This window comes from Bos taurus, chromosome 23, assembly GCF_002263795.3.
Source record: "Bos taurus isolate L1 Dominette 01449 registration number 42190680 breed Hereford chromosome 23, ARS-UCD2.0, whole genome shotgun sequence".
NCBI lineage: Eukaryota > Metazoa > Chordata > Mammalia > Artiodactyla > Bovidae > Bos > Bos taurus.
In genome coordinates, this window is record NC_037350.1 from 3,354,449 (window position 1) to 3,381,032 (window position 26,584).

General features: G+C 44.0%; 1 protein-coding gene across 27 annotated transcripts in view; it reads left to right on the forward strand.

The window, feature by feature from the left end:
- DST (dystonin) overlaps positions 1-26,584 on the forward strand; it is a 514,523-nt gene that overhangs the window by 101,180 nt on the left and 386,759 nt on the right. For 19 of the 27 annotated variants that reach the window (XM_024983983.2, XM_024983991.2, XM_024983988.2 and 16 more), the window contains exon 4: positions 2,738-2,945. In XM_024983983.2, the coding sequence (XP_024839751.1) occupies positions 2,738-2,945 (208 nt within the window). Of the gene's footprint in view, positions 1-2,451; positions 2,579-2,737; positions 2,946-8,905; positions 9,370-26,584 lie in introns of those variants that run through there. The other 8 variants (XM_024983998.2, XM_024983999.2, XM_024984000.2 and 5 more) reach the window with 2 other exon arrangements.

The window sequence follows — 26,584 nt, forward strand, 5'->3', positions numbered from 1 at the left end:
TTTTAAGCCAACTTTTTCACTCTCTTCTTTCACCTCATCAAATATTAAATAAAAAAGAAACAGAAAAACAATTATCAATGGTTCATCCAGTTTGCCTGATATTAGGAAAGGACAGGTGAGTGGTGGAATTTTCAGCCTCCCACCTGGAACACTTGATTTAGAAAGTCTGCTTGATTCACTGGCATGGATGCCACTGACATTAGAAAGAATGCAAATTTACTAAGATTCGAAATATATTTTCCCCAAATTTGAAGACAGAAACCATAGACAACCTTCATTGATTAAAATAAAAGCATTCATTTAATCACACACTTAAAACCTAAAAGACTAAATTCAATAGCCCTTAAAAGGTGGCCAATTTAGTCTCTATCTTGTTGGCAGCTAAACAGCCAACAGCAAACACCACCAATTAAAATAGAAAATTCAAATTCAATAAAGCAGCCAGATAAGGCTAAAAAGATATAGAAAAAAATTTCTGTACTGCCGAGTGCATATGTCTAAAATTTAAAAAGTGAATTAAAAGGTAATTCTCAGAATATGAAGCATGTAAATGATAAAAAAAATCTGTTCTCAGTTTCCAAGGTTCACATGGGCCTAATTTTGTATAGTTTACCTTATATTTAAAGAGTGTTCATGAAGATTGTTGTGGGGAAAAACCAAATGCTTTGATGGTTAGCACTCGAGTCCTGCAGCCTGGGAGAGACTTGGCTGTGTACAAGCCAGCGTGCTTTCCCTCCGTCTGCGTGTGTATTTCCCTGCGCTGTGTTGTTGAAAGAGGTGCTGCTGATTGCCTTGTCTTCCTTTCTCTCTTACCCATTCACCAAGGACACGTCCAGATTAGAGGCTGCACCAGTCAAACACCCTTGGGTCCAGGGTCGTAAATGTTCCCATCTGGCTGGGTGATGAGTGGTGTTTATGTCATGGCATAAATCATGTTTTGCTCTTCCATTAGCTGAGACTCTAATCATTAGAAAAATTTACTTCATCTACAAAAATCAATAATCAGAGTTTTTGGATGGGGGTGGTCCTTTAACCATTTATTCCCCAAGTCTGTCTCTAAACAACCAAATGACTACTCTCACTGAAAGAGTGCATGAAACAACAAGAAATACAAGCTCACAGATAAAAGTTGACCTTTCTTAAGGACAGGTTGGAAGCCAGTTTAAGGAAGACAGAAGGCAACCAAGGAAACCCGTTACCCTTTTGAAAGTCTTTAAGAATGTCATCCTTTTTTGTGGACCTACCCAGCATCACAGCCTTATAGAGCTCAGGACGAATTTTCAGAAAAACATGGAAAATAAAGTAGGTTGATAGTAGCATCCTGTGACTGACTTAATGCCTCCTCACAACTCTGTGGATTCCAATGAATACAGAAAATCAGTGGAATTTATTTATTTGCCTAGTACACGATTTCCACTAAGAAAACACACAAAATCTAAATAAATTGATAATTAGCCAAAGCGATGCATTTCATGTAAAATGGAAAACTGCTTTTGAGGGGAAAGAGTAAAGCCAAAGATAAATCTTAGACACTTTGCAGGAAATAGTATGTTTGCTTTTAAAATGATGGTGTTGGTCACTACATGTGCATCAGGACTTCATGTCGGTCATGCCTGACTAGACGGAGGCCAGATCCTGATTCACTTCTGGTTTATCCCTCGTGCTTTGGGAGGTTGTCACACAGCCTTTTTTTTTTTTTTTCCCATGGATGCTTTATCTTGTTTATAACCCTGTTCACAGCACAGTTAGCAGCCTCCTTTCAGTGGTAAATGAGTGGCTCACTAGATTATCACAAACTTAACCCAACCAAAGAGGAAGGGCTAATGACTGGTGACTTTTCCCTGCAGGGCAGACAGCCGGACACGCCCTGCGCCCGGCTCCGCTCCTGCAGGGAGGACCGAGCTCAGGCCGCGCACGCGGGTCCGAGCCGCGTCTCCGGTTTCCGCGTGTGATGACGGGGCAGGCCGGGCCGGGGAGCTCTTCCTCCTCCCCACCGCATCCCTCCGTCTCCATCGCTGGCAGCTGTTCCTCTGCTCGAAGTTTATATGATCTCTAGAGCTCCAAACCGAGTTCAGACGTTTGTTTACTGGCGCTGCCTTTGGCTTCGGCAAACAGCCTTTTGTACTCTCCAGGTCTGCAGAAAAGGCTCTTCTCAGAATCAGCCCCTCCTCCCTCCTTCCTCCAGAAGAGTCTGGGAACTAGCTTCAAACTCAGGAAAAAAAAATGAACTGAAAAGAACGAGGGGCTCAAACCTGGTCGGAGGGGAGACTCGGAGGGGAAGCGGAAAGGAGTCAGGACTCAGCATCCTGCGTTTGTGCTTTGTGTTTGCAACTTGGAGTGAGTTGCATTAATGAATTAAGCAGCAGCTCGTAATGGAAAATCTCGGTCCCGGCCTGGTGGGGGAGCCAGATACTATAGATTTGTAACAGGAAGGCTGTGGATTCTGGCTTCATTGTTGGGCCAGTCATCTGTGAGCTGGTGGCCGGACCACAGGCCACACACTTGGGTGCCCATCTTCCTGGAACCGGAGCTGCCCAGGCCTTGTGGCTGGGCTTGGAGCCGGGGCCCGGAGAAGATGGTGAGCGCTGGGGTCAGCCCTGGGGCGCGTTCCCCCCGCCGCTCGGAGGAGGGTGGGGGACAGCGGACTCCCTTTGGGGGCAGGGAGGGGGCTGCTGAAATGGACGAGCTGACGCGAGTGCCCTGCCATTGATGCTTTTCTCTGTGTCATCCCCTGTAGAGCTCCGGGAACGCGTCCTATCGCTGCTCCATGTCTTCCTCTGCGGATTTTTCTGACGAAGATGATTTCAGCCAGAAATCTGGCTCTGCATCTCCAGCTCCTGGAGACACCTTACCCTGGAATTTGCCTAAACATGAGCGATCGAAAAGAAAGATCCACGGGGGCTCGGTGCTGGACCCCGCGGAGAGGGCTGTGCTTAGGATCGCAGGTAAGAGCGAGCGGAGGGGGGGCCCGGCTGGGGGGTGCAGAGAGGTGGAAATTCACCCACCGGCTCCCCGGGGGCCCTGTCTGGCCGGGAGCTGAGGCTTAAGGTGGGGGAGGAGGATGACCATGTTTACTTTCTGTCCCGATTTTATCGAAGGAGCAATTGGCCCTGTCTGCTAGTGACTAAGCTGTTTGGCCCCGTCTTCTGGTTGGAGGACCCGATATCTTTGAAACCAAGAGGATATTTACAGGCATCTGCGTTGAAGTTTCCTATATGTGTGCAGTCGCCACCGTGACAATCTGAAAGTATTAATTCAGTGTTTCACAGTGTGTTTGCTGGAAGCTTCGTTTCCCTGTTGCCTGGGAGCTCCGAGCCACCAGATTTATCAGGGGGCTAGATTCCTGGGTTCTGGTACCCAAGATTGCGTAGGGCTCTCTACAGGTTTTTTTTTTTTTTTTTTTTAAGCATAGCATCTGTATTAGCATCATATGTTCATAGCAACTCCTGCCTTTGGTGCTTTTGAGGGTTTAGCCATCATGCATCCCTGATTAATTAATACATGGGAGGGACCCATGTTTCTCTTCTGTTACCTGGTGTTCCCTTGCACTGCCTGTAGGTCCCAGAAGGGATGGCTTGTTTTACTCAGCTGTAAGCTGAGCCTGCTGTGGAAATCTATCCCCCAGCCTGCAGTGCCTGTGTGGTTTGTGTATATATGACCTATGCTTTTTGAGGTGGTTGTTACCTAATTTTTTTCTCAGAAATGGCAACGGGGTAGGTTGGGGTGTGTCCCGGGGGCCTCTCTTGCAAAGGCCAGAGGCGAGGTGTTTACCAGAGTTGATTTTTACTGTGGATTGGGCCTCTTCCCCCTCCGTCTCTCCCTCCCAGGCCCCTGCCCACTCAGTTTCTCTTGCTTCCCACCATCATGCAGAGCTGGGACTTGTCTACCTTCTAGGGGGCTGCAGGGGACTAGCTCAGATCCTGGCCACCATGGTGGCCGAGAGTCCCCCGAGGGTCCCCTCAGTGGGATTTTCTGATTACGGGAAAAATAAACAGCGCCCAGCCAGCCATTCTCTCATCTGGGTTTCTGGGGCAACAGCCTTGAGCTTCTCCTGGCTTCTTTTGTGAGATGCTGGCTGGTCTCGCCCAGGCCTTTGACGCGGAGGGTGGAGGTGGGCAGGGCAGGGAGGATGGAAACAGTTTGGGAGCCAAGGGAGGGTGAGCAGGGCAGCCGGGGGGTTGTGGAGGGCTGGGTGGGCACCGGAGGGTCTAGTCACCAAGGCCGGATTCCCTGCCCGGTCATGACACCCCCAGGGGGTGGAGGAAACAGTGCCGGAACCAGGGTACCAGATACTCATCTCGGCGGAAAGGGAAGATGGTGACAGGTGGTGCTCTGTGGCAAGCCTGGGTCTCCAAAGCAGGATGCCTGGATGGCGGAAGGTGCTCCTGGGCTGAGTTTTGATGGTTGTGACAGAGATGGGCATTTTGCTTTTGGTAGTGAAGGAGGGGCTAGGGGAGAAGGACAGGCACCTGTTTGTCGGGGGATGAGATCACATAAACTACTAGACAGGCAGCCAGCAGCGGCTGGCGGTAGTAGCCGGCGGCGTGTACGGCCGGTGGGGAATGGAGGACCCGGGGGTTCTGATGGGGTGCACTGGAAAAGTGGGCACTGGGGTCAGGGGAGTCTCGGCTCTGTGAGGGCGAGGCCACACCTTACTTACTGTAAAGGGTTTGCTATGAAGTTAGTGGTAGTTGCTGCACTGGAGACCTCCGAGTTACGGACTTTAAGATTACATTAGTTCTTCAAAAATAGAACAAAAGAAAATAAAACAACAGACAGAATAAGCGGCTCTAGTATGGACGTGTACTAATGACCATGTTTAAAATAAACACTGGTAAATTGGCTATTGCACACAAGTTACATCCATCCTCACACACACAGCATAGGCTGAGGGGTCAATAAACACCTGTTTCATCATCATATGGCTAAACTATGAAGTTCAGATATATTATGTGTTAAACTTGCCACACAGCATCCAGGTAAGGGGACAGGTCATCTGAGGGGATGTGGTACAGTGGAGAGCTGGAAAACATATCATTCAGGTTTCAGCTTCTCATTTTATTAGGCATTTTCGCACTTGGCCTGAAACCTAATCTGTCTGTGAAGTTCATCCCTAATAAGAGACAGGGCAAGGGTCAGAAAGGGTGTGGGGATGTCCACTGTGTTTATTATTTAGTAATAAAGGAATTGAAAGTTGGACATGGTTATTTGTGTTTAAGGTTGTAAAAATAGAATGGAATGAGGAAATGTCTCGAGTGGAGAAGACCATATGGTTTGGGGGATCCCGTTAGTCACTCTCGTTCAATACATGTTTATTACGCTTCTGGGACAACATGAAGGTGCATACTTGGTTCTGCCTTGAAAGCAGTTCTAACCTCACACGCGCGAGTGAGAGAGTCACAGCAGGGTGAGAGGCCAGCTGTGACGGCTTTGAGGGCCTGGATGAGGAGAACCCAGAGGGAGAGTCTGATTACCCCGGACCGAGAGCAGGCCGGCAGCTTCCCGAAGGGCTGCTGGGGGGCTTGCTGCGGGAGGGGCGATTTCACTAGCCTGATGGACTGGTGCAAACTGGAGGTCATGTCCGCGGGATGGAGCTGCAGACACACAGCAGGGAGGTGGGTTCAGGTGGAAACTGCAAGTCATCTGTGCAGCTGAAGCCTGGGATTTGTAGGGAAGAGTGGGAACCGTTAGGACGCTTTGGAGCAATTCTGCAGAGACTGGACTATTTAGCTGTCAGTGGTGCAGAATCACTTGAAGATGTAAAAAGCAGTGTGATGAGATAATCAGATGTACATTTCCTGGCGACGATGTCACATGTCTGATACTTTACAATTTTAAAAGTGATTCTGCATTTATCGCAGTGTCTTCATGTTAAAATCTGAGCCTATCATGCCATATATGCTCTCCTGATCTCAGGGTCAAGGTGAAAATGACATGGTAACATGGAAGGAAAGGGGCTTTGTTTTCTTTAACATCGTAACCAGCAGATCTGCTGTTTTTGCCTGCATGATATCGTAAGCTGGGTTTTTCAGTCTTGAAGTGCTTGTGAAGGTACATGGTTGGTTAGTGATGATGCTATTTTAAATTATGGATATTTGTCCCATGTGAATTCTTTGAAGTGAAGAATTGAAAGATCTTCGCAGAGTTAGACTTGGATTTTAATTCCTCCTCTATCCCAAACTGGTTGTGTTTTCTTGGACAATTTACTGAACATTTACTTCTTAGCTTCATTTTGTCTATCCAAGGATCATGGTGGCTATGGTGATTAAAGTAGTAAATGCAAAACATTTTGCAAGTTCCCTGACACATGGTAAATGCTCTGTGAATGAGGGTTGACTGATGGCCCTATGCACCTGATGAAAAGTGAAAGTGAAAGTCGCTCAGTCATGTCCGACTCTTTGTATATACAGTCCATGGAATTCTCCAGGCCAGAATACTGGAGTGGATAGCCTTTCCTTTCTCCAGGGGTCTTCCCAACCCAGGGATTGAACCCAGGTCTCTCACATGGTAGGCGGATATTTTAGCAACTGAGCCACAAGGGAAGCCCATATGTTATCTCATTCAGGCTTCTTGACAATTTTGTGAAGTAGGCACTGTTATTTTCAGGGCTTCCCAGGTGGCACAGTGGTAAAGAATCCACCTGCCAATGCAGGAGACCCAAGAGACACGGGCTCGATCCCTGGGTCGGGAAGATCCCCTGGAGTAGGAAATGGCAGTCCACTCCAGTATTCTTGCCTGAAAAATTCCATGGACAGAGGAGCCTGGAGGGCTGCTTTGCATTGGATTGCAAAGATTTGGACATGACCGAGTGACTGAGCACACACACTCTTATTTTCTCCATTTTTTTCAGGCCAGAAATCTGCCAAAAGAGGAGAGACTCTTCCCGAGGTTCTAGGAAGTGGTGGAGCTAGGATCTGAATTCAGGCCATTTTGACTTGGGGGACCAAGCTCTAAACTGCTGTGCTTTTGCCGCTTCCTCGTGGAACACACTAAGATTATTAGCAGATTGAGCCTCGATTATCATTCCAGGAATATACATTTACCCCAACAACTACCAGTGCTGCTTGTTCCTTTTGACTAGTTCCTTAAATGAACAGTTAAAAATCACTTGAGTGTGCAGTTATTATATTCACAAAACTGGGTGCTTGTGAAAGTCGCTGTCGTGTCCGACTTTTTGTGACCCCATGGCTATATAGTCCATGGAATTCTCCAAGCCAGAATACTGGAGTGGGTAGCCTTTCCCTTCTCCAGGGGATCTTCACAACCCAGGGATCAAACCTAGGTCTCCCGCATTGTGGGCGGATTCTTTACCACAAGGGAAGCCCAGGAATACTGGAGTGGGTACCTATCCCTTCGCCAGTGGATCTTCTGGACCCAGGAATCGTACCAACTGAGCTATCAGGGAAGCTACTGGGTGGCAATTTCTGATTAAGGCTCAGACTATGCCCTCAATGACCTTATTCATTGGGAGGGAGACAAGACAGTTTAAATTTTTTTTAAAATTGAAGTAAAATTGATTCACAATGTGTTAATTTCTGCTATACAGCAGCAGTGATTCAGTTATATATATATTCTTTTTTTCATTTTTTTTTCTCTCATGGTTATCACGGGATACTAGTTTCCTATGCTATACAGTAGGACCTGGTTTTTTACCTATCATATATATAATAGTTTGCATCTGCTAATCCCAAGCTTCCACTCCATTCCTCCCCCCAAGCCTGTACCCCCTGGCAACCACAACTCTGTTCTCTGTGTCCATGAGAGACAGGAGAGTTCTGAGAGACTTATTTGTACATATGTGATTTGTAAATGGAACGACTCTTAGGGATTGAATTGCTAATCCTTTCAGTTCTAGGTGTCCCATATGGATCATGCTTGTTGCTTCATGAGCTAATGTGCACATAAATGCATGCCAAGTCGCAAGAAAATTCTAGTGATCCTAAAGGCTTAGTGGGATGTGAGATCAAACTCAGATCAGTGGTCAGGATAGAAAAGAGAAGGGTGGTCTTATTATGTTTGGAGTCACATAGGCCAATTACTAATGCGAAGTAAAGCTTTCCAATTCTAACTTAAGGAAGTTTTATCCAGAGTATACAGTGTTCTCAAGACTACTCATTCCCATGTAACAATTCATGGAAATCGGACCAGATTCACATCACTAAAAAAGAAAAAAAGACTCATCAAGGACAAAAGGTCAGTACTCATGAAAGAAGAAATAGGGAGGGGAGATGTGGCCAGAGTCATCAATCAGAGTCAACAATGAAGTGGCTCATCTGATAATAGTAACAGCGAACACGTACAATGTTGACATGTCACACGTTTGTGATATGATGATATGATATGATGAACTTTATGATATGATTATCCTGATGAAGACAGGGTAAGTCACTTGGCCACATCACACCGCCGGATGATCCGCGGCGGGGAGGAGCCGGTGGCGGAGCCTGGTGTCTCTGGCGGCGCAGCGGCGCGGCCAGGCTCTGGGGGGCGGCAGGGAGGGGCCGCCGGCCGGGCCGGGGCTGCGGGGCGCGCAGGCGCAGGCGGCCCCCGAGGCGCGGACCCCGGCTCCCCCGCCCGTGCGCCCCGCGCTGTCGCGGGGCCCGGCCCTTCCGCGCGGCCGGCCGGTCCCGGAGGCTCCCCCGGTCTCCCCCGGAGCCCCGCGGGGGTTGCGAGCGCGGGAGGCGCGATCCGCGGCTTTGTTTCCCAGGCACCTGTTGTGGGTCCCAAATAGAAACCTCGCCCCTGGGATCCGGGCGGTGCCCCGCGCCCGGGGAGGGCGGGCCGGGGAGGGGCCGGGCGCTGCCCGCCGGAGGCCGCCGCCCGCCCGCCCTCTCGCCCGCCCCCTCCCCGCGCTCCCCCTCCCGGGCGCGGGCGCGCGTCTGCGGCGCGGCGGCCAGGAAATGCCGCAGATGCGCCGCGGAGCACCGCGGGCGGAGGCAGCGCGCGCGTTCTCCCGGCCCCGAGCGGGCGCGCAGAGCCGGGCCCAGGCGGCCGCCGCCTCGGCTCACGAGGGTGCAGGCGCCCGTCGCCCCGCGCCCGCCTTCGCCGGGCCCCGGGCTCCCCCGCGCCGCGTGGCGCTGCGCGCCGCCGCCGGGCTCGCCTGCACGGACCGTTGCTGAGACCCCGGGGCGTCTCCCCGGCCGAACCCCTGTGCGCCCCGGCGCTCCCCCCTCCTCGCGCGTTTCCGTGCCCGCGGCTGCCCCTCGCTGACTGCGGTCCTGTCCGGGTTTCGAGTGGGAGAGGGGGCTCGGCCGGTCCCCGCTGAGATAAACCTGGGCATGGCGGGGTACCTCTCCCCGGCCGCCTACCTGTGCGTGGACGAGCAGGAGTACCTCCAGGCCTACGAGGATGTCCTGGAGAGGTACAAAGGTATGTCGCCCCCGCCGCCTGGGCGGGGCACAGACCTGCGGGGTGACCGTCTCCTTTGCTTGACAGGAGCCACTGCTGCTTGGGCACAAGTAAACAGGTGTCTGGACCAGTCCTGGGACTGAACCTGGTCTTTGGGGGACGGGGTTCCGTATCCCACCGCAGGGAGGGTGGCCGGGTGGGCGATGGCCGGGAGACACCGTCGGATGGGCAGTACAGTGCGGGGGAGGGGTTTGGTTTCCAAGAGGCACCTTGCGTTTTTCTCCTTTGTAAAAAGCTCTTAAGCACTACGCATAATCATCCTTCTTGCTGGGAGGGTGGTTACAGGTTCATTCTCCGTGGGATTACTAAGGCATTGCTGACCTTGCTTGATACGGGGTATTGGTTAACCCTTAAAAAAAGGTTCTTAGCTTCTTAAATAAATGGACTGTTTCACCACTGAGAGCATCACCAAATCGTTTTTCTTAAAATGATTTTATTTGAAAAGTTTATGGTTCGTGACTATATTAAATCTATTCCTACCTATCGTAAAGGTTACTTGATAGTGTGATGGATGAAAGACTTTCGTCAGAGAGTCTGTTGTAAATTTAAAGGTAAAGGAGTATATTTTGAGATATTTTTCTGCCTGTCCTTTACGTTGGGGAAATTCTATGATAAATAGTATTGACGTTTTAGCATTGTGTTTATTTTGACTTTATAGTTAAATGAGAGGTTAGATTAAAGAACACTTTCTCATCTTAAAGGGTCTTTTAGTCTCTGGACATTGTCTTTCAATATGTCTAGACAATCTCCTAACTGTGGCTCTACTTAAGCGCTCCACACCCAGGGATGGCTAAGAGCCTTAATATATTAATGGTGAATCGTGGCCTGTTTCATCAGTTGATTTCAAGTGGTCTTGCTTCTTTTGAATATTTGCTTTGGTCTTAAGAAACTCAATTTCTGTAAATTGAATGGGGATTATATGGTTAAAGATGCATGAACTGAATAATTAAATTCCAGGCCCCCTCCCCCCAAAGCTCAAAATCTACGTGAACATGTTTCATCTCCTTCTAGAACATATTTTATTTTTGACATTCCTTTAATGCATGTAGAATTCTGTATACAGCACAATCAGAATTCCTTTGTGCCAAGGCTCTATTGTATGATACTACCACCGAGCAAGTGCTATGATATTTTAGGCTAAAGCACATTTGTAGCATCTGTATATGTGTTCGTGTCCAATACACTCATGTTTACATCTATACTTCCATTTGAAAATAAGATTCTTAATCATTTGTTCCAGAACCTTAAAAATGAGAGATATTGCAATACACTAATAAACCTTATGGAACAGGCACACCTGTGTTCTTTAAGGTCAGAAAGAAAGAGTCTGAAAGTTTGAAAGTAAATACCTTTTTTACTTTGAAAAAAAAAAAAGATAGCTGTATGAATTTTTGTCCCATCAAGTTTTACCTCTGTGACATGTGGGTACTTGCAGATGACTTAGAAAACAGAAATAACTGAGGTGCTGATTTGACTTGCCTTGAGGAAGTGGACGTTCTGTAAAAGATGGTTTTTATTTGCCTTTGGAAGTAAAAGGAAATAGAAGATCCTGGAGGTCGTTGCCGATTTCACTTTATCTCATTTTCATTATAGCCTAATAATCAGTATGGAACTTTACACATCCACTTTTTCAAACTTGTAGTCCCGAATTTGCTGGAAAAGTGGAGGTTGTTTCCTTCATCTTCTTTGTTGTGTTAAAATGCATAAGTCATCAGTTTGTCCTCGGCTTTATAGATGTTCTGTGTTTCATCTGGTCTTGGAAAGAAAAGTAAGAGTATTGGCAGTGTGTTATGTGGAAAGCTAGAGACCTGGAAAACTCATTGTTTCCCGATGTATTTTGAAGCCGGTTATGATTTCCCATCAGTATCCAATTCGATGACTTCATTACAGTGCTTATTATCCCGATGACTTGCTGTGGGGGCTGATCTAATCAGAAAAGAATTGTAGGCTGTGAATAGGGAGTGTCAGCTCACTCAACTTTCAAAGTACAGTTGTTCCATTTTCTGAAATCGTGCATTGTTCAAAACATTTTCCATTCCTATCTGAACTTGAGAGCTTATTTCGATATTCATTTCTGACCAAGTTCCTTGATTCCAGGGTGACTTTGCGTTTGGCTGGAGTGTTATCAGGTTGCCAAGTGATCATATGCCCCAGCTGTTGAAAGTGTGGGTCAGCTGTAACAAATTCAGAGTTTGTCTGTTGACAGAAACGGAGAATTACAGTAATGTATAACGTTAGCAATTATGACTATTAGGTTTAGAAGTTGAGAGTTGAGTCCTCAGATGGCTTTGGAAGAACTTCAAACCTAGCCTTCTGGATCAGAACAAGAATAGCGGCAAGTGAGTGAGCCCTAATTATTTATGGTGTAGTCTATTCTTGGGTCTTGCTTTGGTCCTTACTTTTGAGTGAAAAGAGGCAACTGTCTGTTGAATTAGAATAACACAGAAAGAGCAATTTGCTGCAGAGAAGGGTGCCGTGTTCTGATTCATATTCCAGGGCCTTTACTTATAAAATGTATTTATTGCCAGGATGTTCAAGGCATCTAATTAAAAAAAAAAAAATCTCATTACTTCAGCAGATTGCCAGAGGCAGGGTGAATAAAAGCATTTATTTACAAATAAAACATATTTCTTTATTATTGTTTATACTAGAAATAGCCCATATCAGTGACTTTCTTTAAGATCTTACAGTGAATTATCCAGGGTATTTACCATGTAATATAAGACATTTTTAGTAGGTTAGCATAAAAGATGCCCAGTATCCCTCTTGTCTTTCCTGTCAGTATAAGGAAACCAACTTACATACTGTTATTAGAATTAATTTCTGTGTATTATTATATTACTAGTATTAATTAGCTGTCACTGTGAAATTCTGCTGTTTGAGTCTGTGATGGAAGATTTTCTTTTCTCAACACATTGTTAATTTTTAAAATTGATGTTAAGTGTGAAAATGAGAGCGCTAATGTGAATCAGACACGACTGAGCAACTGAACTGAACTGAACTGAATGTGAATCCAATGAATTGTATTCTATACATTTTAGACTTAATGGACAAGGAAGGTAAATTATTTTGGTCCAAGAAAATGAGTATTTTCCCATTGACCTGGAAATTGATCAGTTATCCTCAAATAACTATAACAAGGGTTTCTTACTATTCTCTGTGAAAGCTGAGTGGCAGGTTTCTTACTTATGTATGACTATGTATCTTTGTGTATGCTGCTGCTGCTGCTAAGTCGCTTTAGTCGTGTCTGACTCTCTGTGACCCCATAGACGGCAGCCCACCAGGCCCCTCTGTCCCTGGGATTCTCCAGGCAAGAACACTGGAGTAGGTTGCCATTTCCTTCTCCAATGCATGAAAGTGAAAAGTAAAAGTGAAGTCGCTCAGTCGTGTCCGACTCTTAGCGATCCCATGGACTGCAACCTACCAGGCTCCTCCGCCCATGGGATTTTCCAGGCAAGAGTACTGGAGTGGGTTGCCATTTCCTTCTCCAATCTGTGTGTATAGATCATGGAAAAAACCTCTTTGATTAAGAAAAAAGACAGAAGTTTCTATTTTCCATGAAAACGCTGAGGAGTTGCTTTAATCCCTTTTCACGTTAAGGCCCCGTGATTCTGCTTTTGTGCATGGTGACAAAAGGAACTGAGAACTATTCCAGCTGTAATTTTCATTTTCAGTTCACTTTTAAGGCATACACAGATACATGAATGGTCAAAATCCTATCTTTTACTGTGTAAATTAATTCTGGTGCTGGCTGAATTGGAAGCTGGAGTGTAAAGATTTCAGAGAACTTTGCCCCCTTCAATCCATGTGACCTCAGTGGTTTTCAGTTGGCTTCAGGATTCTGCAAAATCTTGATTTCAGATTTCATCTCCTCTTTGAGATTCATAGTCAGTTGTGTAGTGAGTGGTCTTTAGTAGGGCCTCATCATAATTGGGAAGAACCCTGGAGAAGGAAATGGCAACCCACTCCAGTATTCTTGTCTGGGAAATCCCATGGACTGAAGAGTCTGGAGGGCTACAGTCCATGGGGTCACAAAGTGTCAGATATGACTGAGTGACTGAGCATTGCACATCGCGATAGTGCTACTTGTAGCTAGTTACGGTGGTATTAGTCTGGGCTTTTTCTTCTCTTTTAAAAAATGAAATAGGTTTAACTAGTAATGAGTGTTAGCTAAGATTGTGTTTGGATGTTTGTAACAAAGAACAGTTGATGATGTTTTCTTTTTCTCAGGGACTGGGTTCTGTGGGGAACCTCTCTTTGCCACCAGGACCCAGACTTGTGTGTTGCTTCTTGGCCATCATGTGGTTGTTCTCGGGTTACAAGGTGGCTGCTGCTCTTCCAGCCTTTGCATCTCAATTCTAGATGGGAAGAAAGGGGAATATTAGAGGAAGCACCCTGACTGAAACTGCCCACCCTGACCAGGCACCCTAATAACCATTTGCATGCATAAATATTTTAAAACAGGAGGTCCTGGTAAGGAAAATGGAACTAATAAGCCACCACTAAAATAGGAGTTTGGAATTAACATATACATACTACTCTCTATAAAATAGGTAACCAACAAGGACCTATTGTATAGTACTGGGAACTATACTCAATATCTTGATTACCTATTTTATATATAGTAGTATGAAAATGTTAATCCCAAGCTCCTAATTTATCTCCCCCCTTTCTCTTTTGGTAACCCTAAGTTTGTTTTCTATGTTTGTGAGTCTATGTTTTATAAATTAAAGTTCACTTGATCTTTTTTTAAGATTCCACATATAAGAGATAGCTTATGATATTTGTCTTTCTCTGTCTGACTTGTTCACTTAGTATGATAATATCTAGGTTTATCAATGTTGCCTCAGATAGCATTATTTCTTTTTTATGGCTGAGTAATATTTCACTGTATGGTCTATTCCTTTAATGTAATTATAATTGTCATAGTTTTCTACTCTACTCTCTTTTCATTCAGAAGAGGAAGCAAATAGTCCTCCTGGGGTTGGGTATTGGGGAAAACTCTGTCCTTCAGGTCAAGTGGGATTTTCCGTGAACAGAGGCTGAAGGTGGCAGGGAGGAGAGCCTCAGGGGGAGGGTCTGGCGGGGCAATTCTGTTGCATTAGCAGAACCACAGAACTCATTTGGAGAGTTTGGCTGAATGGGATGGGGTGGCGGTTATGGGAAGGTGGATCTGGCTGAATATGGACCAGGTTGAAGAGAGCCTGGGATGCCATAGCCAGCACCAGATTTGGGGTTTCTTCTCTAGGCAGGGAACTCTCATGATCTTTGCCAGGGTATTAGATCAGTTTCAGGAAGATACCTCTGGTAACAGTGTGGAGGCTGAATGGGATGGGAGCCTCAGGAAGCCACCAAAAGATTGGGGTGGTTGGATGGAAGGCTGGTTCAATAGGAGCTTACTTCAGAAACTTACAGCGTGGCTGATGGTTGGCTGTATGTGTGGGGACAGGATGGGGTGCAATGACTTTGTTATAGAAGTTACAGTTGAAGATACTTGGGGTCTTTTTAATTTGTAGAAAATCTCTTATAGTGTATGTTCATTACAAAACATAGTTTGGAGTTTTAAAAATTCATTTAAAGCTGCTGTTAAATAGACCTTTAGCTTAGCTGTAGATGGATGGAACCCAGTTAATTCAGTAAATGATGCAAAGAGCTGACTCAGTGGAAAAGACCCTGATGCTGGGAAAGATTGAGGGCAGGAGGAAAAGAGGGTGACAGAGGATGAGATGGTTGGATGGCATCACCGACTCAATGGACATGAGTTTGAACAACCTCTGGGAGATGGTGAAGCACAGGGAAGCCTGGCTTGCTGCAGTCCATGGGGCTGCAAAGAGTCGGACACAACTGAGCTACTGAACAACAAATAAATATTTATCAAAAAAAGAAAATGCTGTTTTAAAATAGTCTTTTTCCTCTTTTTTTTAAAAAGGGGTGTAGTTGACATAACATTAGAAAAAATTCTTGGTATTAATCATTGTTAGGGCTTCCCAGGTGGTCCTAGTGGTAAAGAACCACTACAGGAGACATAAGAGACTTGGGTTTGATCCCTGGGTCAGGAAGATCCCATGGAGGAGGGCATGGCAACCCACTCCAGTATCCTTGCCTGGAGAATCCCATGGACAGAGGAGCCTGGCAGGCGACGGTCCACAGGGTTGCAGAGTTGGACACGACCGAAGTGACTTAGCACACATGCACTTATATGACAGGCACCGGGTAGTGTATTGCAAATGAGTTCTCTCTCATTTCTGAATCTCATAACTATTTAACTACTGCCGTTTCACCAATCGGAGAAGGCAATGGCACCCCACTCCAGTCCTCTTGCCTGGAAAATCCATGGACGGAGGAGCCTGGTAGGCTGCAGTCCATGGGGTCGCTAAGAGTCGGACACGACTGAGTGACTTCCCTTTCACTTTTCACTTTCATGCATTGGAGAAGGAAATGGCAACCCACTCCAGTGTTCTTGCCTGGAGAATCCCAGGGATGGGGGAGCCTGGTGGGCTGCCATCTATGGGGTCACACACAGTCGGACACGACTGAAGTGGCTTAGCATAGCATAGCATAGCATTTCACCAATATGAACACTGAGGCTTAGAGAAGTTGGTAGCAATGACATTTGAACATTAAGTGTATATTTGATATAAACTATGTGTTATGAGTTTTGTTATACTAACCAGGAAATGTTGCAGAAGTAGTATTTTTAAGCATATTTTAAAAGTTAGGATTATGATTTTATTACTAGATCTTTCTGAAGTGTGTTAAATGGATACATGAAATAAAAAGTAATAGTTTAAAAATTCATAGAGACTTAGTTCAAATATTAAATAGACTTTGGAGCTTGAACCTGTTTTATCTTAGCTGGATTATATATTCGAATGGGTAGATATCCATGAAAATAAAATAGAATTTTAGTATGAGCATTTCCAGTGTGTATTTAGATTGAGATTTTTGAAAAGAATTATGTTTTGTAAATGTCACTGATGAATGTGGCTGCCTTGATACATGCCTGAGATGTTTCCTGGAAAGAATCGTCAAAGGGAGCTGACAAAGTCCTGATTTTTCTCTAGTGGGTGAAAATATTTCCCAGTGAATCCTGGTATTAAAGGCATTATACAAAGATACCATTGTCCCAGTGAATTAAAAACATGTCCCTCTTTTCACTGGTACAGTTCTCCATGCTGGCCGTGCCAGTGGGGCAGTTTGTCTTCGTGATGCTGGGCATGAAGCAGAACTATTCGGTAGCTTATTTTACCCTCCTGAAGGGAGAAAGGCAGACCTCCCTCACTCTCCACCTCACTAGGTTAAACACGAAGCTGAAAGTCGCTCAGCCACGTCCGACTCTGCGCTCCAGGCCAGATTACGGGAGTGGGCAGCCTTTCCCTTCTCCAGGGGCTCTTCCCAACCCAGGGGTCGAACCCAGGTTTCCCGAATTGCAGGCGGATTCTTTACCAGCTGAGCCACAAGGGAAGCCGTTTTATGTTAATAAAGGTGGGATAAAATAGGGCATATGAGGTATTTTGGGCAGTAGAGATTACATAGTCAGTGAATGATGTAGACCTGAGAATGCAAGTCCTCTGACTCCTCCTAGGGCAGTGGCCATAAAAAACAAATTTTTTTCTTTTTTAGGGAAGTTTTGGTTTTATGGAAAAATTGAGCAGAGAGTCCCGTGCTCCCTCCCCTCCCCACAGTTTCCTCTTTAGATATCTTGCATTGGTGTGGTGCATTTGTTTAACTGATGAACCAGTATTGGTACATTAGTATTAACTAAGATCCAGCTTGCGTTTGTAACACTTTGCGCTCTTTCTGGGCTCTCTCCTGTTTCTTTGGTCTGTGTGTCTGCTTTTGTGCCCCTACCTCACTGTTTGGGTTACCGTAGCTTTGTATGTGGTCTCAAGTCAGGGAGCCTGATTCTTTCAGCTGTGTTCTTCCTTCTCAAGATTGTTTTGGCTCTTCAGGGTCTTTTGTTTTTCCATACAAATTTTAAAATTATTTGTTCCAGTTCTGTGAAAAATGCCATCAGTGTTTTGATAGGGGCTGCATTGGTGTAGTTTGCTTTGGGTAGTATGCTCATTTTAACAGTATTAATTCTTCCTGTCCAAAACCACAGTGTATCTTTGCAACTGTTTCTGTTGTCTCCAGTTTTTTTCATTGATCTTATAGTTTTCTGAGTACAGCTCTTTTACTTCCTTAGATAGGTTTATTCCGAGGTATTTTATTCTTTTTGATGTGATGGTAAATGGGATTGTTGCCTTAATTTCTTTCTGATAGTTCTTTATTAGTGTATAGAAATGCGACAGCTTTCTATATATTAATTTTGTATCCTGCAGCTTAACCAAATTCATCGATGAGCTCTAGTAGTTTTCTGGTGATGTCTGTAGGGTTTTCTTTGTATAGTATTGTGTCATCTGCCAACAGTGACAGTTTTCTTTTTTTTTCCAATTTAAATTCCTTTTATTTCTTTTTCTTGTCTGATTTCTGTGGCTGGGACTTTCAAAACTATGTTGAATATGTACAGTTCTTTGGGAGCTGACACATGCATGTCATGTGTTCACTATTACAGGCTCATACGGAATAGTTTGATAGCCCCCAAGTCCTGTGCTCTGCCTCTTCATTCTCCCATGCTTCTGGCAACCACTGATCTTTTTTTTGTCTCCATATAGTTGAATCTTTTCCAGAATTTCCTGTAGTTGGAATTATACAGTATGTAGTCTCTTTAGACTGGTTTCTTTCCCTTGAAACTGAAAGTCGCTCAGTTGTGCCTGACTCTTTGTGATCCCATGGACTATACAGTCCATGGCGTTCTCCAGGCCAGAATACTGGAGTGGGTAGCCTTTCCCTTCTCCAGGGGATCTTCCTGACCCAGGGATTGAACCCAGTTCTCCCACATTACGGGCGGATTCTTTACCAGCTGAGCCGCAAGGGAAGCCCTTCTTTCACTTAGTAACGTGCATTTAAGGTTCCTCCATGTCTCTTCATGGCTTGATGGATCATTTCTTTTGACTATTGAATAGTATTCCATTGTATGAATTTACGGAGAAGGCAGTGGCACCCCACTCCAGTACTCTTGCCTAGAAAATCCCATGGATGGAGGAGCCTGGTAGGCTGCAGTCCATGTGGCCGCTACAAGTCGGAAGCGACTGAGCGACTTCACTTTCACTTTTCACTTTCACACAATGGAGAAGGCAATGGCAACCCACTCCAGTGTTCTTGCCTGGAGAATCCCAGGGATGGCAGAGCCTGGTGGGCTGCCGTCTATGGGGTCGCACAGAGTCGGACACGACTGAAGCGACTTAGCAGTAGCAGTATGAATTTACGTTTGTTTATTCATTCAACTTTTGAAGGACATCTTGGTTGCTTTCAACTTCTGTCAATTTTGAGTAAAGAAAGTGAAAGCGAAGTCGTTCAGTCATGTCTGACTCTTTGCGACCCCGTGGACTGTAGCCCACCAGGCTCCGCCGTCCATGGGATTTTCCAGGCAAGAATACTGAAGTTGGTTGCCATTTCCTTCTCCAGGAGATCTTCCCGACCCAGGGATTGAACCCAGGTCTCCCGCATTGTAGGCAGACACTTAAGCCACCAGGGAAGTCATTCGGGTAAATAACTGGGAGTGTGACTGCTGGATCATAGGGAAGCCTGTGTCTACCCTTTAAGAAACCGCTAAACTCTCTTCCAAAGGGGTTGTACCATCTTTCGTTTCCACCAGCAGTGAATGAGAGTTCTTGTCACTCCACACCCTCCTTAGCATTTGGTGTTGGCAGTGTTCTGGATTTTAGCCATTCTGATAGGGTGTGGTAGCGTTGAATTGGTTTAATTTGCACTTCCCTAGTGACATGTGATGTGGAGTATCTTTTCATATGTGCATTTGCATTTATGTATCTCCTTTGGTGAGTTGTCTGGTCAGATCTTTTGCCTTTTGTTTTTTTCCTGTTGAATTTTGCGTCCTTTGTGTCTTTCAGATATCAGTCCTTTATCACACATCTTTCATGAATGATTGGTAATCTTTTTTTTTAAGTTTACTTAAACTTCAATTTTATTAAGTTTATTTTGAAATTTTAATGATATTTCAAAATTTAACTTAAGAGATTTGAATATTTTATTTTAAATTTAATTTTATATTAAAGTATAGTCGATTTATTACTACAATGTTGTGTTACTTTCAGGCATTTGGCAAAATGATTCAGTTATACGTGTACATATATTCATTCTTTGTCAGATTCTTTCCCCATAGAGGTTATTACAGAATACTGAGTAGACTTCCCTGTGTTATACAGTAGGTCCTTGTTCATTATCTATGTTATATATAGTAGTGTGTATATGTTGTTGTTGTTGAGTCGTTCAGTTGTGTCTGACTCTTTGTGACCCCTTGGACTGCAGCACGCCAGGCTTCCCTGTCCTTCACAATCTTCCAGAGCTTACTCAAACTCATGTCCATTGAGTTGGTGATGCCGTCCAACCATTTCATCCTCTGTCGACCCCTTCTCCTCCTGCCCTCAATCTTTCCCAGCATCAGGGTCTTTTCCAATGAGTCAGTTCTTTGCGTCGGGTGGCCAAAGTATTGGAGCTTCAGCATCAGTCCTTCCAATGAATATTCAGGACTGATTTCCTTTAGGATGGACTGGTTTGATCTCCTTGCAGTCCAAGGGACTCTCAAGAGTCTTCTCAAGCACCACAGATCAAAAGCATCAAATTCTTCGGCACTCAGCCTTCTTTATGGTCCAACTCTCACATCCATACATGACTACTGGAAAAACCATAATTTTGACTATCCAGACCTTTGTTGGCAAAGTAATGTCTCTGCTTTTTAATATGTTGTCTAGGTTTGCCATAGCTTTTCTCCCAAGGAGCAAGCATCTTTTAATTTCTGGAGATGGCTGCAGTCACCATCTGCAGTGATTTTGGAGCCCCCCAAAATAAAGTCTGTCACTGTTTCCATTGTTTCCCCATCTGTTTGCCTTAAAGTCATGGGACGGGATGCCATGATCTTTGATTTTTGAGTGTTGAGTTTTAATAGCTTTTTCACTTTCCTCTTTAACTTTCCTGAAGAGGCACTTTAGTTCCTCTTTGTTTTCTGCCATAAGGGAGGTTTCATCTGCATACCTGAAATTACTGATATTTCTCCTGGCAGTTTTGATTCCAGCTTGTGCTTCATCCAGCCTGGCATTTTGCACGATGTACTCTGCATATAAGTTAAATAAGCAGGGTGGACATATTCCTTCCCTAATTTGCAACCAGTCTGTTTTTCCATGTCCGGTTCTAACTGTTGCTTCCTGACTTGCATACAGGTTTCTCAGGAGGCAGGTCAGGTGGTCTGGTATTCCCATCTCTTTCAGAATTTTCCACAGTTTGTTGTGATCCACTCAGTCAAAGGCTTTAGTGTCATCAGTGAAGCAGAAGTAGATGTTTTTCTGGAATTCTCTTGCTTTTTCAGTGATCCAGCAGATGTTGGCAATTTGATCTCTGGTTCCTTTGCCTTTTCTAAATCGAGCTTGAACATCTGAGAGTTCTCGATTCATGTAGTGTTGAAGCCTAGCTTTTAGAATTTTGAGCATTACTTTGCTAACATGTGAAGTGAGTGCAACTCTGCAGTCGTTTGAACATTGTTTATGTATATGATAGTAGTATTTTTATGTCGTTACCTCCTTTAGACACTTTTGAACCACTGCATATTATAGATACTATTTAAATCAATAGGGCCCTGGGCATTTTTTTTCCCAGGGGCACATTATTTGTAAGTACTGTTTTGTTTTGCATAGGTACACCATGTGGACCTCCTCCGTGGGCTTGCATGGGGTGGCTCAGAGTTCAGCAATCTGACAGTTTGCTTTGGTGAATCTGCATATGCTGCTGGTACAGTTCAGGTATCCTGCCGGCTGGCAGCTATGATGCATTATAACACTTGAGTCTAAAATTAGTTGAACTATTCTATTTTAAGGATAGGCTGACATTAGTAGTTCATGTCCTGCAAAACATGTGAAAGTTAAACTCTTAGGGTATTGAGTTACTTCTTTTAAAATGTAGTCAGAAATAGGGCTAAATAGATAGTAGTTTATATAATTGACTCAAGAATTTTTGTGATGGTGATTTGATTGTAGCCTGAGTATCATGCTGTGCATATAGATAATGTCTAAGAGCACAAAGTTTTACTGTTACTACTTAGAATTAAGCAGCAGGTAAATGATCGTGTTTGAGTTTTAAAACCATGAGTTATGAGATTAAACAAGATTACCTGATTTTTCTTTCAGCGTAGTTTTGGAAGAGCTACCGCCTATAAATATTTATGAATGCTGGAAACCACTGGCTGCCTTCGCTAGGAAAAAAGTATTTGGTTGTACGTTTTGTGATCTTTGTAATAACTTTATTTACATGACAGAAACTAGAGAATATTGATAATACTTGGTAGATAAAAAGCCAAATGGTTGAAATTCAGAGCTTTGATTTTGCTTCAGTTCAGTTCAGTGGCTCAGTATAGATACTATTTAAATCAATAACTTTATGATCTTCCTGAGGAAGGGCTTATGGTTATGAAGGCAATTGTAGTATTATTTGACTATCTTTCACACAGTCTCAGAAGCTCGAACAAGTTAGCTGCTGCAGATAACATAGTCTTCTTACTTTTCTTTGAACAAAACGGACGGATTGAAGAATTCTAAATTACAGAAAGCAAAATGCAAGGGTGCTTTCTGTTCCTCGTTGAAAAATCGATGTATTTAATGTTACAAATGTTTTCTCATTTAGAATAGAAATTCAAATCTGTGCTTTAGTAGAGTTAAAATAATAAACAGGATAAAATATGTTTGTAACTAGCGTTTCATTGAAAGCTGTCAAGCTGCATTATTCCCAGCCTCATCTTTCTATATTTCTCATTGGAAGTTAGTTGATTCTGTGCTCAGATGCGCAGATCACCTGGTCACTTACACCCTCCCAGAGCCTCCATCATGTGTTCTAATCAGGATCCTTGGGAAGGCTGGGGAGAGAGGAGACACTTGGGGGCAGGAGAAATTTATCTTCACCAAATTGAGATATGTGGTTTAATTCTTTTTTTCTTGTCCTTTATTTTATTTTTTAAAATTTTATTTATTTTAATTGGAGGCTAATTACTTTACAATATTGTAGTGGTTTTGCCATACATTAACTTGAATCAGCCGTGGGTGTACACGTGTTCCCCATCCTGAACCCCCCCCCCCCACCTTCCTCCCCACCGCATCCCTCAGGGTCATCCCAGTGCACCGGCCCTGAGCACCCTATCTCACGCATCTAAATGCTTGTTGATCAAATACTTAGAAATGTGCAGAGGAACGGGGGCCTGTGGAAGGAAGAGGGACGCAGGCTGTGGGCTGTAGCCTCTGGAAGAGCAGAGACAGTGAGGCCAGTGGGCCCGCTCCACGTGGTGTCAGTGAGCCTCAGCCCTCAGAGACGACTGTCCAGGCCTCGAAGGTTCTCAGGGGCGGGAGGGTCTCAGGGGCAGGGCTGGTGTCTGAGGGAGGTGGTCTGGGGAGGAGGCTGTGCGCTGTGGGTGAGGGTGGGCGGTGTTGGTGGAGGGTTTTCTGCTTTTGCTTTTTCATCTGCACAGTCTAACCTTGTATTTCACTCTTTGCCCTGTGGGAAGAGTATTATCATAATGACTTAATCAATCCTTTAAACGAGCGATTTTATTTGTGGATAATCAGTGTTAAGCTGTACATTTCATCCTCTGTTTTTAAGAACTTTGCTAATACCATGGATATATTATCAAATCTTAGGCTCCAGTTGTGAGAAATAACTTGAAGACCTGGCTCAACAAATGCAAAGGTTGAGACAAACTTGCCATGTGAGAGGCCTGTGTTGCTATGAACTTCCCTCCAAGGACTGCTTTTGCTGTGTTCACAGGTCTTGTCCAGTGGTGTCGTTGTGGAATGAGAGTCTTGACGTGTAGGAAATTCAGAGATCCAGGATCCTAACTCCTTACATATTGATCGTATTTTTATAAACATGTTATAATTTCATTCTTACGCCTCCTCTCTGAGACAAGTAACGCAAGAGTCAGTTCCCTCAGAAGCTGGTTTCCCATGCCTGCGTTGACGGGTGGCTGACTGGAGTTCTGACGGCGAGTCCACAGAGGCCTCTACTCTTGGTGGTTGAGGTCTGTCTTTATACGCATTCACAGCTGTTATTAACCGTAGAGATTATAAGCGATGTATGTGACGAGAGGTGAATAGTCTCAGTTTAAATAAACAGCTATTTAATAAGTCCTGGGATTATTGGTAGAGGTCTATATTCAGAAAGTAGATAAATACAGTTTCCTTTTTGTGTAATGTTGTTTTGGGCTATCCTTAACCTGTAAACTTTAGTGAAAAATTTTGTTGCTGGCTATTGGGAATTTAGGTATTGGAGAGAAAAACTCCATTATCTTTTATTTCTGTTGTTAACTGAAGCAGCTTTTAAAATTTTAGGGTTTTACGTTTAGACAAGAAAACTATCCCAATGACTAAATGTATAATTTCTGTATTACTCAATGGAAAAGCAGGAACTACATCTATGTAAATTTGGGGGGAATGTGAGAAGAAAAATCTATGATACAAGGTAGGTAGCATTTCTGGAAAATAAAGAAATGTGCAAAATATGTATAAAAGACCTATAGTTCCATTATCCAAATACACTAATTAATGTTCTGACATATTTTCTCTTCTTTTCCTTTTCTCTTTTCTCGTTAATATATAACATTTAAATTTGGACCGTGTATGTAAAATTCTATATCCTGCTTCTGTCCAACTCTTCATGACCCCATGGTCTGCAGCATGCCAGGCTTCCCTGGCCTTCAGTATCTCCTGGAATTTACTCAAATTTATGTCCATTGAGTTGGTGATGCTGTCTGAGCATCTCGTCCTCTGTACCCCCTTCTCCTTTTGCTTTCAGTCTTTCCCAGCATCATAGCCTTTTCCAATAAGTTGGCTCCTTGCAGTCCAAGGGACTCTGAAGAATCTTGTCCAGCACAGCCATTCGAAGGAAGTCAGTTCCTTGGTGCTCAGTCTTAATTATGGTTCAACTCTCACATGTGTGCATGGCTACTGGAAAAACCATAGTTTTGACTGTATGGACCTTTGTTGGCAAAGTAATGGCTCTGCTTTTAAATATACTGTCTAGGTTTGTCGTAGCTTTCCTTCCAAGGAGTAAGTGTCTTTTAATTTCATGGCTGCAATCACCATACACAGTGATTTTGGAGCCCAAGAAAATAAAGTCTCCCACTGCTTCTACCTTTTCCCCGCCATGAAGTGATGGGACCAGATGCTGTGATCTTAGTTTTCTGAGTGTTGAGTTTTAAGCCAGCTTTTTTACTATCTTCTTTCACACTCATCAAGAGGGCTCTTTAGTTCCTCTTCACTTTCTGCCATTAGAGTGGTATCATCTGCATATCTGAGGTTGTTGATATTTCTTCTGGCAATCTTGATTCCAGATTGTGATTCATCCAGCATTTCTCATGCCCTGCTTACCCACTTAATATATCAGGATATTTGCTAAATGCCATTAAATGTTGAGGTTGGCCAAAAAGTTCATTTGGGTTTTTCTGTACCATCTTTTGGAAAAACCCAAAAGAACTTTTTGGCCAACCCAATATTGTTTCAAAGTGTTTTTAATGACTGATGCATGCATTCTGTTATGTATAGTGATAAACAGTGTGGTGACACCATTTAAGCAATTTTGTGTCCTGATAGATTTGGTTAATATTATTATGTTGGTATATTTTTGATCTAATTACAAGCTTCAAAAATACGTTTTCAAGATAAGAAAGAAATCTCACGGGTTATATAAGCTGTTAACAGTTAACTGGTTATAAGATCCTGCCTAGTTCATGACTGAGTAGATTCTTGAGTTATATATCCAATTAAAATTTTCTCATTGGTCTGAAGTCTAGAAATTCCACAATAAATTAAGCAATGATGAATAATCTAGAGACCCGATTTCCCTTCTTGGCTCGCAGTGCTAACTAGCTAGTCTTGCATGGGCTCATAAGTTAAAGGAATGATTGCCTCATCATCCTGTAGTACTTGTGGCAATGAATTAATTCATTGTTTATTCATTTAGAAAACATTTGTTGAGTATTTATTTGTTGAGTATTTCTTGTGTGCCAGCAAGTACTATATGTTAGGTCACCAGGGTGACCAATATATGAAAAACAGTTACCTTTTCTTTTACTTGTTGAGTTGTGGATGCATTTATTTATTCTTTTCTTTGGTCCATATTTAATTTTATTATTTTTACATTCTGTGTCACTTTGCTCTGATATGATGGTCTGTCTGGTTATCCTTGGCATCACTTTCTGACCTACTTTCCATTTATTGTCTTTGGCATACACTTTATGTTTTATTTGAGATGATCACCATATTCATAGTTTTAATTTATTTATGAAACTACTGTTGATTCCTTTTGAAAACGCCTTTGTTCTGTGCTTAGTTGTTCAGTCATGTCCAACTCTGTGTGACCCCATAGACTAGCCCACCAGGCTCCTCCGTGCATGGGATTCTCCAGGCAGGAATACTGGAGGCGGTTGCCATGCGCTCCTCCAGGGGATCTTCCCAACCCAGGGATTGACCCCAGGTCTCCCGCATTGCAGGCGGATTCTTTACCATCTGAGCCACCAGGGAAAATGACTTTAGGACTTTTGATATAGGCTGTAATCCTTGATTGCATTTGCGTTTTATTGTTCACGCTGGTCTTCAAGATTGTCCTCTTTGTTAGTGGTACTGAATTAAGCAGTACTTGGGAGGAACTAGGCTTATTTATAACACTGATTGAAGTAAAACTTTAGAAGAAATTCCTAATTTAAAACCTTTTCCCACTTTCTTCACATGAGTTATGTAAACTTGGTGCCTTCAAGTGTGAACAAATGACCTATATTAATCAGTGAAAAGAACTGTAGTTCTGCATCTGACCCTGAGTCTGCTCCCTTGTTGGCCCATCTTTGAGAATTACCGTTGCTCGTGGTTGATACAGAGAAACAATGAGTGCACTGATTTCTCGACTTTCATTTTATAATTGAGAAAACTGAAGTCCAGGGAAGGGGAGTCAGCAGGGGAAGAGCAAGATCTGCGATGAGGTCTCTTGACCCTGCATCCCCACACGCCTCCTGCTCCTTTATGGCTTTCAGTGGATAAAAGAGGTGCTTTCATGGGCTAGGTATGAGCCACTTCAGGAAAAAGCCCTG